This window comes from Cavia porcellus, unplaced genomic scaffold (genome assembly GCF_034190915.1).
Source record: "Cavia porcellus strain 051 isolate PalLab524CR breed Dunkin Hartley unplaced genomic scaffold, mCavPor4.1 scaffold_26, whole genome shotgun sequence".
Classification (NCBI taxonomy): Eukaryota; Metazoa; Chordata; class Mammalia; order Rodentia; family Caviidae; genus Cavia; species Cavia porcellus.
In genome coordinates this window covers 16,400,825-16,412,965 of record NW_026947509.1, presented here as the reverse complement: position 1 = coordinate 16,412,965, position 12,141 = coordinate 16,400,825, and the positions used below count along the sequence as shown (strand labels likewise).

The window sequence follows — 12,141 nt, the reverse complement described above, 5'->3', positions numbered from 1 at the left end:
CACGCTGAGTGCCAAAGCCTCACCACATTCCCTGGGGTGGGGAATCTGCACTGTCCTGTCCAGATGCCACCCTGGGAAGCGCCTGCATTCACTCCCCCCCCCCCACACCTTCTGTCTGCTTGCTGGCTTGAGGTGTGGGCACCAGGAAAGCAGTGAGTCGAGAAGCAGGAGGCACTGATGTGGAAAGGACCACAGACATCAGGCGACTGAGAGAAATGGACTGAGAGGATGAGCGAATGTGTGTGATTCTATTGACACACGAGATGTCAAACCCCTAGCTCCCTGGTGACCAGTGGTCATGACTGTACTGCCTGTTGTAATGCTTAACTGACAAATCCACTGTCTCCAGCCTGCAGAGGAGGAGGAGGGGGCACCAAGGCACCCTCTAGGCAGAGCCCAGGCTGCCTCTCAGCCCTGATCCCAGGACCACACCATCACCTCCTCTGCCCCTAAGAGCGTCCTTCGAGTCTTAGGGAAGTAATTATGCTCCCTCCCAACTGGATATTCAAAATGTTATTATTTGATTATCTGTCCACATTTTATGCTTTGATTTCATAACTTGAAGAACTACTTATAAGATAACAATATGTAATTTATCAACTAGTGATTTGTTACTTTTTTGTGAAATTATGTATTATTTCTACCATTTTTCTGTTTTGCTTTTTTTCTCTAAATAAAAAAAGAAGTTTCTTTCATTCTGAACCCCTCCTCATCTCAGGGGTTTTCTTAAGAACACTCTGGAAAGCTCAGCTTTGCCAGCAAACTTCACCTTCCTCTAGTTTCCATTAAAACTCACAGCCAGTGTTTCTGGGATTCACAAAAACCAAGGCGGGGCATGCACCTGAGAATAAATGAGCCACAGATCAAACCACTGTGCTCCTGGGCCCCGGTGAGGGCGGTTAGTCACAGATGCTTAGCATTGTGGACTAAACTCGGACTCCAGAGCTTGACTGACTGCAGGCAGAAATTGTGACTGAAAGATGGACTGTTGGTCAAAAAGGTTTACGCAATACCAGTAGCAGGGAAGGAAGGGTCCTGGTGCTTAGAATGACAAAACAGGAGACTGAGCTTAACATTTCAAGCAATTATCACCAACCAGCAGGACAAGATATGAAAATGCATGGAAAAGAAATATGAGCCAGCTTTTAGGACTGCTACAACCAACCAACCAGCCAGTCAATGGTATCCACTGGTAACCAGCATCTGCTCTGAACAAAGTAGGCTAATGTCCAGGCAGGTCAAGGCCTGGGTGCATCTCAGAGCCAACTTGCCTCTCTGGGATGGTGTAGCTTTGCATAGATCTGCCTCATTCCTGAGCTCTCCAGATGCAGGGCCACAGCAGCAGGACTCCCTGCCATGGGAATGAACTTCAATCAGACCAAGATGCTGGTCCAATTGTCAGTCCAAGAGAAAGAAAGCAAAAGGAAGAAGGCAAGAGGGTAACCTGAGGACCCTCGGATTAGGGCAGAATTCTAGGACCGGAGGAAGAAGAGGGTCTGGGAGAGAGTTCATGCAGTAAGCGATGGGTGACTCACCATGCAGCAGTGTCAGATTTGGGCTCTGGCTGGAGCCACCACGGCACACTACCCATCACAGTTTACGTGCTCTTGGCAACTTGTATGTCTTCCAGCCAGGACAGACAGATGCTCCCTGCCCAGGCTAGTTGTCATCCTCTAATTCATAGTGCAGGCTTTAGATAATTTTAAATCACTGAGCATGGAGGGGATGCTAGGAAATTTGGAAGGATCAATACAAATCCACTGATCAAAGTAACGTAAGATGTCTTTAACCCATTACCCTTGGTAGAGAACCTATAATGACTCCCCATGGACAACTACAACAACATGCTAATAACAATTATATCCTTATAATAATAATAATATAGGATAATATGGAACAGTGTATCCTCCAGCAATAGTTCCCAGATGGTCAGGAACAACTTCACCTAGATTATACTTTGTACGTTCTTTTTACACTAGTTTACAGAGCCTCTCTTTGTGAATTCATCTCACTGCTCCTGTATATCCAGCCATAGTGCCCCAAGCTTGGGCTCCATCACCACCGCAAGCTCCAGTGCCCTCTGCCTCTTCTGCTTGTGCAAACGTGAGCCCCCTTCAAGACCTGCCCTAATCCCGAAGCTTTGGAGTCGCTCCAGCCCGCGGGATCCTGCCTTTGTGTGAAAGTTCCCTATGCAGTGTTGCCTGCCCACTCAGTTCACAGCAGTGTGCTTCAGTTGGTTGTTCTCTCCCTCTCTCCAATTAAATTATGAACATCTGACCATCACCTGTCTTTTATGCTGCTGGCCTCCCCAAAGCACCTGCACCTCCACATCACCAGTGCTGAGTGCACAAGAAGCCTGAACAATGTGTGACAGGCCTGGTCCCTAGATTGGTGCCCTGGGAGAAGCCTTTCAGAGGTGCACCCTAGAGGGAGGTCTAGGGTCGCTGGGGCTGCTCTTCAATGGGACAGTGGGAATCAGCCTCTTTCTATCACCTGACAGCCATGAGTTGAACAGCTTAGCTCTAACCAGGCCTCCCAGTCATGATGGGCTGCCTCACTACAGGCTCTGAAGTATCAGCAGCACCAGCCAACCATGGATGGGACCTCTGCAACTCAAGCCAAAACAAACCTTTTCTCTTTTTAATTGGTTTATCTCAGGTAGTTTGTTATAGCAATGGAAAACTGACTAATATAACAACAGAAAATAAAGCCTAATAACAAAGAGTTGTCTTATGGAAAGAACGTCACATCACCATCCACTTTTTTTGTATTACTTGTAAAATCTCATACGATATGGGCAGCAGAGAGACAATGTCCTTTAACTACAATATCCTTCATTTTACTTGTACAGGAGAAAACTGAAGCCCAGAGAAGCAAGTTATACCCTGAAGTACACAACATGAGAGCCCAAGGCTCATGCTTCCTGGCTTGGTCTTTTCACCGCACAATGGCACAACCAACGGAATAATGCCAATTCTGCACATCCCCTGCCAACAGAGAACTGCAGGTGTGGAGCCGGAAAAATGAAGTTCAGTATGGTCTGATGGCCACTGTTATAGGTATCACCAAGGAATCGGAGAGCACATGGTTATTTTCCCACAATGTAATTCCAGTTCCTTTTGCTAAGGCAATCATCAAAGCTCTAACAATTTCCACATTAAAAAGCCACGTCAGATAAAAGATACCTTGCTGTCTCCCTGCAGATCCAAGCGGCTCTGGTCAATGTGACTCTAGTCAACTAGTTTGGAATTTCCTATCAGGAGTTTTATGGCTTCTCTTAAGTTGCTTTTGATTTGTGCTGGTCACGTCTGACAGCCAGCATTTCTTTTAATAATAATCATAAATAAGCGAGACTAGGTCACCTAACTTGAAACGAGTTTGTCTCTACCACCGTCTCCATCACAGAGCCTTGGATCTGCGGTGGGGAGCTCATAGGTCGGATGCTCTCGGAGCTTCCTCCCGAGCCCTCTCCAGCTCCCACCCTGGCATTCTTATTTCACACCATCTTCCTCTCATAGTCCTGCCTCCTAAGAGCACTCAGAGGACCACAGAGAGGACACGAGAGGACTCAGCCCCGAGCAAGGACATGGGCAGAGCCTGCTGCCGCTCTCTGGGAATTACTTTATGCATTTTTTCTTTCTCTTTATTCATTCTAACAGCCAACCCAATACATGAAAGTCTTAAAGAGAATAAAAGATAGTAAAGGACAAAACAGACTGGTAGATTTAAGGTGCTAAATTAGAGGCAGCAACTTGCTTTGTAACACTAAAATATATGATTGTGTGACAAATGTCATCCATCCTGGTAAGCTGTAACAACAGGGTCACCAGACAAATACTGAAAGGCCACAGGTATTTCTTTGCCCTCAGAGACTCTGGCTGAATGAACTTTATAATAATGTATAACAACTAACATCACATTCCAGTGCCCTTGGCCCTAACCACAGGGCACAGTGGCAGTTAGGTTACACCCACAAGCATGTCACTCTTGTCCTGTATGGGCTTCTGCTCCACAGCCTGCCACTGAGACAGGGTAAGCCAGGCACAGAGATTGGAATGCACCGCTGAGAGAGAAAGATGTCAAGGTGCTGACAGCCACGATGGGTCCCCAACATGCCTCGAATGTGACATCCTTATGGCCATGTGTGGGTCCTGGGATGGGGTGGGTGGAGGGCGCTGTCTACGGTGTGACATCTGGGATGTAAACTGCAGGCTGAGAGTCCCTGCAGGTCGATTTCTTTGATTTGAGGAAGACGAATGGTTTGTGATGTGCATTGATCATGGCCCTGGTACCTGGGCCAGAACACTAAAGAGCGCATGTGCTGGGATGGTAGGACATAGAGGAAAGCAGTTTTGTGGTTAACAGGAAAGCCTCCCTGGACAGGGGGCTGCTGGGACGGCAGGGCGGGGAGGCCCCGCTGCTGAATGTCACCCCATCTTTTAATCCCAAGTCTGCTGTTGCCCTGATATTCTCAGGGTGGGGGCTTCTGGGAGAGCCCTGCGCACGACTGGAGGGTGGAGGAGGACAGGACCTTGTCACCCTGCCTCCAACCCAGGCCGAGAAGGGCATAAGCGGCTGGGCTAAAATTTTTGATTCATTAAAAAGAAAGAAAGAAAAAAAAAAAGATTGCTTGGGCTAAAGAAGGAGCAGGGATAATTTGTTTATACTTGATGTTAGCCAAAAGACCGAGACATGATGGGGACAATTTGTTTAGAAGCTATTTTAGAAACAATTCCAGACCAAAGTCTCAAGCAAGCAGCTTACGCTGCTTTGGTACCTTTTGCCCCCATCTCCAGCCTCCTCCTGCTTTCTGTCCCATCCTCACACCTACCCCATGGGTCCTCTGTGCTCTTCTCCTTACCCGTCATAATTTACTGCCAGGAGTCACCTCAAATGCTACGGAACAAGCGAGGGGCTTTCTACCCAAGTTCTCCAGGAGCACGTGTATTTTGACAGCACATTTCTGGAGATGACAGTGCCCCTCCGGAAGCAGGCCAGCCACCATGGTGAGTTTACGCCATGGCCTCCTGTGTGGGGTTGGTGGGGTCTGCAGGGCCTCTAGCAGGTGCACAGAGAGGACTGTCTGCCAGGGAGCGTGTGGTGAGGGAGGGACAGGGCAGCTTCCTCCATTGTACTTTCAGTGGGACAATGTGTGCTCCATCCTATGTCCTTGAGAGAAGTCATCCTTGCTCCGGAGGCCACCAGCCCCTCATCTGAGCTTCTGCTGCCACTAGGCCATGTGGCTAGATACCCTGGCCTGATCCCACAGGAGGTGCTAATACCAGTAGCCTTGGTCCTTGTGCAGATAAAGTCACTGCCTGGGCACTGGGGGAACAGGACCAACAAGGAGGTGCCTGGCTCCCTTCATCCTTACAGCCAGCAGGTGTGGAGCAGGCTCCTGGCCATGCCAGTCCCCAGCCTTTGGACTTGGCAGTCATGTGCCCAGCCACTGCAGTGTGGGAGGCTGCTGAGAAAGCCGGCCCAGGCCTCATGCCCCCAGGACTGGCCACTCCCTCACCTGTGCCCAGGACAGGTGTCATCTCCCGGCGGCTCCCACACCTACCTGAATTGGATCTTTTCTTTGGGGTTTTGAGGCTCCGGCACCTCCCGCCCACTGAGCTGCTGTTCTCGCTCATGGAGTCCTGCGCCGAGGACGCGCTGCCTGTGGCCTCACTGTCCCGCATCATGCTCTCGTAACCGCTGCTGCCACCGCTGTGGTAGAACAGGGCTGTCTTGCCCATGGCTGGCGGCAGCTCCCCGCTCAGTACGCTGCTGTTGTCGCTGCCGTGGCCACTGCTGCAGCGGTGTGGCCGCCTCGGCGGGGTGATCTTGCTGTAGGGTGAGGGCAGCAGGTGCGTGGTGGCAGCTGGCCGGTCCTCCCCACGCTCCTCAGCCTGTGAACCCTGCACACCCGTGGTGCCCTGCAGCAGCTCTGAAATGCGCCCGTTCACTGCACGCAGTGGCAGCTTGGATGCCAGGCCTGAGCTGCGGTTTCTGCTGAGGGACTGGGTGGACCAGGACATGTGCTTCCCACTGGGTGGCAGGTTGGAGCTCTGGCCCACAGACTGGGGCAGAGACTTGGTGGAGAAGCTGAGGGTCTTGGTGGTGGAGGTGGACAGGCTGCGTGCCTTGGGGCTGGCCAGGAGCAGCTTGCTCACTGCTGAGATCTTGGACTGGCTGGCCTTGGGTGAGGCCCCCGCGGATTGGGTGGCACTGCAGCTGGGTGGCGAGACCCCTGCACTGCGGCCCAGACTCCGTCCTGTGCGGGGCATGGTGCTGTCCTTGCCTGCGTGCATCCGTGCACTCATGGAGGACAGGCTCTCGGCCCTCTCCAGCGACAGGCATTCATAGTGGCTGACTGTTGACCTGCCAAGCGAGTTGGTCCTGCTGGCCAGCTGCTCCAGCTTGGCACTGAAGAGCTTGCTGCTGCTGCTGCTGCTAACATCCTTCGTCTTGCTGCCTGCTTCATCAGGGAAGCTGGCCAAGAAAGTGGCTGGCTGGCTCAAGGGGCTGCTGGTGCCAGCACTGTGTTGCGGGCTGGCCCGGTTCTTCTGGTCCAAGCTGGACTTACGGATGGGGGGCAGGGGTGGAGTCCCTTTGGGCCGGGCCAGGACACAGTGCTTGGGTGAAGCCACCTTCCTCTCCAGGGTTGCCTTGGAGGGCTGGGCACCGAAGCCGCTGGAGTCAGCTGTGCAGTGGTAGAAGAGGCTGTCGGGCTCCTCGTGCCTGCTGGCCTTCTGAAAGGCCCTGGGGAGACTGCTGGACTTGAGGCTTTTATTGGAATGCACTGGGCTCTGGGCCCCCAGGCCAGGCAGTGCCATCTCACAGCCATCTGCCACCCTCCTGAAGTTGTCGGTCACGGGAGAGGCAGACACCTCCCCACTGCTGCTGCTGAGCCTGTCCCCCGGGCTGGGGTTCCTCTCTGCTTCCTCCTCTGCTCTGGCCTCAGGCTTTGTGGGGCCCGTGGCAGTGTCATCGGGAGCCCCTTCTTCACTGGGATACACAGTCTCATTTTTCACTTCCTCTTCGCGCTTTAGCCAGGGGTCCTCAAATTTCATCTCTTTCTTTGCACCAGCTTCCTTGCTTTCCTGAGACTGTGTGGCTTTGGGGGCGGTCTTGGGGGTGGCAGTGGACGTCTCAGGCTCTTGGACATTGCGGGGGCTCATGGCAATGCAGGGGTACACCGTGATGTTGGTCTTCATGGGGATGTACCCCTCACAACTGCTCAGATTGGCCGTGTTGGAGATTGTGACCATGGCCTTGCCCAGGGTAGATATTTTGCAGCCTTTGATGGGAGTGGCCTTGTTGAAAGGGTCATCCGCCACGTCGGACAGGATGAGCAGGTTATCGGGGCCCGCCTTGGGCTTCTCTCTGCACACCACAGTGGTGTTCTGGATGCTGCTGACAAACTCCGAGGCTGGAGGGTCTGCCATGGCCTCCCCATGCCCGAAGCATGTTTGGGCTATGAAACTGTGGCATGACTGCTCGCCATCACTACCCGTGCTCATCTCACTCAGCCAGGAGCTGATGGAGGAGCGTCTGCTGCCCGCCTCCCGGGCCTTCTCCTCCAAGCTTAGCTTCGGGAGAGGCAGGAACTGTGTGATGCTCACCTCCGAGACGGGCGCCATGCTGGAGTAGCACTCCAGATCTTCGCTGATGCTGCTGATGATGCTGACGGGCCGAGAGCCCGAGGCCAAGGCCTGCACAGAGCAGTCGCTGTTGAAACTGATGATGCTGGTGGGGCGGCCGTTGTCCAGGACCCCGCTGATGGTCAGCTCCTCCACCAGCGTGAACACCAGCTCGTCCTCACCGTTCAGCTCCAGCGGCTGCTGCACAGTCACCATCGTGGTGCTCAGGATCTCTTTCTTGGAGTCTGCAGGAGGAGATGTCTGCTGCCCGTCCTCCACAGGGGTTTCCGCAAAGCCCTCGCTCCCTACAGACATGGATTTCTTTAAAACCTGGGGGCTCATTCCCACTGGTGGGGTGCGAACCTCAGGCTGCAGCAAGGACTCACTGGACACCATGCCAGAGTCCTTGCTCAATGGTGGCAGTGGGGCAGAGGATGGCAGGACCCCTTTCTGGGTATAGACTTTGCATCTCTGAGAAGGAGAGCTGGGGGGCTTGTACTCGGAAGTCTTGGACAAGCTAGCGATGCCAAGCCGTGGGGAGCCCATGGGCCTGGGCTTGCCTTCCACGAAGCCGCAGGAGTTCAGGCTCTCATGGCTGCTCTGCAGGCTGGGGCTCTGCACAAGCTGGGAAGTGCTGTGCTGGCTGCTGCTGCCTGGGATACTCCGGGGTGAGGCTGGGGCAGGGCTGTTGCTGCGGACTGTGGCAGGCACTGGGGAGCGATCCTGCTGTCCTCTGGAGGCCGGGGGGTCTGAGCCATTTGGGTCAGTCAGCTGGCCATCTGAACCATTGTCTTCCCTGTCAGACTCGGAGAGCAGGTGTGCCCCAGCTGTGTGGCTTATCAGGGGGCCTCTGCTTGCCTGTTCTGCTGCAAACTGGATGGGCAGCTCTTCAAAAGGGAACTTACTGGGCTCCTCGCTGCCATCAATGCAGTCCAGTCTCTCTTGCAGCTCAGCAAACGTGTTGCACTTCAAACAGTCCCTTTCTGATTTGCTGGCCGCAGCCTCACCTGCCTCTGCAGGCCGGCTGTCACCCCTGGTCTTCTGCAGGGCTGGCACAATGGGGACAAAGTCTGGGGGGCCCTCATTGTCGGTGAGCTCCTTGTCGGAGAGGGCTGTGCCATTGGGCCCGATGTAGATGACCGTGTCACAGGACTGCTCGCTGCTGGAGGAGTAGTCGGGATCGCTGGATAGGTGAGCGATGGGGAAGTCGGGGTCCACTGCAGCCCTGGTATGGAAGGGCCTCAGCTGAGTGGGCCTGCGCATTCTGCCTTCTTCGCAGGAGCTTTCTCCGCCAGAGGAGCTGGACGTGTACTGTGAGAGAGCACAGTTACCATAGTGGTGTTCCCAAGGCAGCCCTCCCATGCAGTGAGGGCACAAGTCACTGAAGGTCACCCTGCTTGGCCGCCCTGCACAGGGACCATTACTCGGTGGAGACTCAGAGCTTGCTTAGGAAAGAGGGTGACCAGGGCAGGCCCCACCTGACCTCCAAAGGGCTGTGCCTATGCCACAGTACACTGCCTGCAAAACTCTGTTCTAAACCAAAATAAAACAAACAAAGTATATAAAAGAAAAGGAAAAAGAACAAAAAAGCCCCATCCATCACCAGTCAGACCTGGATTTGAGTGGCTACAACTACCATGGTTTTGTCAAACATTCTCACCATGCTACCAATGCCTGGCTTTGCTTCTGCCAGAGGAGACAAGTGGAGTGACATCCAGCACACTTAGTGTCCCTCGGAAGCCACTGAACTCACACGGCAAACCTAGCAAGGCAGAATGTGACTCCGGGACACACAGGGGAAAGCAGGGTTGTGAGCTAGGAGTGTTAAGCCCTTTATGGTCAACCTTTGAGGGGAGCTCTCTCCATCTACCTGCGACCTGGGAGGGCCAAGGAAAAGGTGTGGAGAGTCCCAGCCCACCAACATCTCCCATCTCAAAGTAGCAATCCATGTGCACTGTGTAACATGCACCTGGTGCTTCCTGTCAGGGCTGAGGCTGATCAGGGTCCAAAGCAGCCATGAGGAAGGGACTTAGACCAGCTGGAACATTTTCCTACCCCAAGGTGGATGTGGTGGCAGCCACTTGCACACGCCCTTGTGCTCAAGGAGCAGCGAGATTGACTTAGCCCTTACTGACTTAGTCCCGGGACAGGGCTCCCGCTGCACCCCTGCCAACCCCTTACCTTCGTCTTCTTCTTCTTCATCCTTAAAACCCTGGATGCGATCTGGAGGGTGGACAGGGTTTCTGCGTAGTTCCCGGCCACGGCAGAGATGTGAGCGATCATGGTGGTGCGACAGTTCATGTTCCCCAGAGACTCCCGCAGCAGCATGGTGAGTTTGCTTTCTCTGCCAAACAAAGTGAATTAAGGCTTCATTAGAGGGCCATGCTTCATGTTGGCTGTCAGGGTGGGATTCCAGTCTGTGCATGGCTATTTTGTTGTGGGTGGTGGGTTTTTCACTTTTTTTTAATGGCATACTAATTAGCATCATTTTCCAGCATGGGGCTATTTGTAGTTGGCAGCTGAGCAAGTGCTCCAAGGATGGAATGCAAACACCTCCTTTGGCCCTTGTGCCCTGGCCATGATGGGGTGCTCCTGCATGACCGTGTGAGCATCTGACGTCGCACATCATGAGGCCGGGGAGTAGAAAGGAGAAGGGAGCAGGAGAAAATGGCGTTGTGGCCAGTGATTCGGCCTGTGGTCCACACACACAGCCCTTCACTGCAGGTCTGTGCACGCAGGCAGTCCCTGCAATGAGAAGCAGTCTCCCAGCTGTGACCTGTGTCAAAGCTCTATGTGTGTGCAACCCAAGTGAAACTTTTATGCAAGGAGGTGCAACTGCTTTACTGTCATAGTCCCTTAACTCTCTCATTTGCACTGAGTGGCACTAAGGAAAAGACATTCAGATTCCTGTCAAGTGAAGGAACAGACATAGACCCAAATACTTAGGAACAAAAAGCAGAACTTTCAAGAAAGGCTTCTGCTGGCAACTTTGCAGAGCCCAGCATTGCAAGTGATGGCAATCAGGCCCAGGGGTTTACAGAGGGTGTTTTGTGAACTCCTTGGAGGAATGCTTTTCCCTTCCACACTGTCCCACTGGCTGTCCTCCTTTGCTCTGGACAGGCCTCCGCTCCCTGTGTCATTAGAGGTTAGGCCCCCAGCTGCCGCCAGGTGTCATCTTCTCTTGGGAGCGCACTCCGATCTCGAAGGCAGAAGCAGCCTGCGGGCCTCCTCTGCCCTGTGCTCCCATCGCTTTGCCATGTAACTCTAGATGAGAGGAGTTGGTCCTCATGTCGTTTTGCCCTGAAGAACCCCTTGGCAAAGGACTGACCAGCTCAGTGGATTTTCTGGGAGACACAGTAGAGAACGGGCCTTTCCCACATGACCTGCGTCTGGCTTCAGGGTGGAGAGACTGGTGCATTTGTGTGGTTTTCTTTCCATCTGGGACCAATTAACGTGTCCATTCAGGGATGCTGGGCTCGACAATGGCTCAGTTCCAGGGCAATTTATAAATATACCAGGGCTCCCTTTCAGCAAAATAATCACCAAGGAAAATGGTGGCGTGCTCTGGAAGGAGAGTGGGGCCCCGCTGCATGCATTTAATTCCCGTCAAGACTGAGGGAGTGGGGATGTCACGGACACCACTGCTAGATGAGGAGGTCAAGCCCTGCTCATGTGGACACTCAGCAGAGCTCTGTGCTGCCTGAGGCGTGGGCCTTGTCTTCAGTGCAGGGATGATGTGTTTGGCTTAGGCTGTGATCAGACACAGTCGAGTTTTATTATTCACAGAACTTGCATTGTATGCAATTCCTGTGGACCCCAGGTTAGTGAATACTGAGCCATGGCTCTTAGGGGAATTATACTATTTAGGGTCCAGTGAAAATCTGGTCAAGACAATTTTGTCAACTGGTCAGTAAATAATCTTGTTTTATGTGCATTATCTCTGGAAAGTCACATTATTCAGTAACTGCTTTTTGTAAATTACAAAATATATGCAGTATTTCTTTATAATAAACCACTAGCCAAGAGGAGCTTAATAATTTCCTAAGCCTTAGTAATGTGACCATAAATTTCTTTGACTTTTAGACATCACAATACCTGTGTTTTCTCCAAAAGGCACATCACAGCTTTCTTCTGCTTCATTATATTAGACACCACTGTGTACTATGCAAAAGGATCATTTTAAACAATAAAGTCACCAACAAAAAGCATGAAAATGAAAAAAAGAATATGGGATTAGAAAACATGCTTGTTTAAGGTCCAAGAGCTAAGAAGGCAGAGTGTCACTTTGTTTTACCTTAGCTGGGAGCACATGTGCCTGTGGCTCAAAGTTTTCACATCTCTGTGCATGTCTTTAAGTGACTAAAAAAGTGCCATGGGCACTGATTTGGGGGATTACAAAGATGTTTTTAGCAAGTAGGTGAGTTTGCAAGTACAGAATCTGCAAACAATGACAATCAACTCTATATCTATATCATGGTAAGTCTCAATAGTCAGCTATACCTGGCTGGTGGCA

General features: G+C 52.4%; 1 protein-coding gene across 4 annotated transcripts in view; it reads right to left on the bottom strand.

Annotated features, from left to right (window-relative positions):
• Kif26b (kinesin family member 26B) overlaps positions 1-12,141 on the bottom strand; it is a 462,091-nt gene that overhangs the window by 17,559 nt on the left and 432,391 nt on the right. For all 4 annotated transcript variants that reach the window (XM_003474264.5, XM_063236763.1, XM_063236764.1 and 1 more), the window contains 2 exons: positions 9,810-9,972; positions 5,564-8,939 (listed from right to left, as the gene is read on the bottom strand). In XM_003474264.5, coding sequence (XP_003474312.1) covers positions 5,564-8,939; positions 9,810-9,972 — 3,539 coding nt within the window. The remainder of the gene's footprint in view (positions 1-5,563; positions 8,940-9,809; positions 9,973-12,141) is intronic.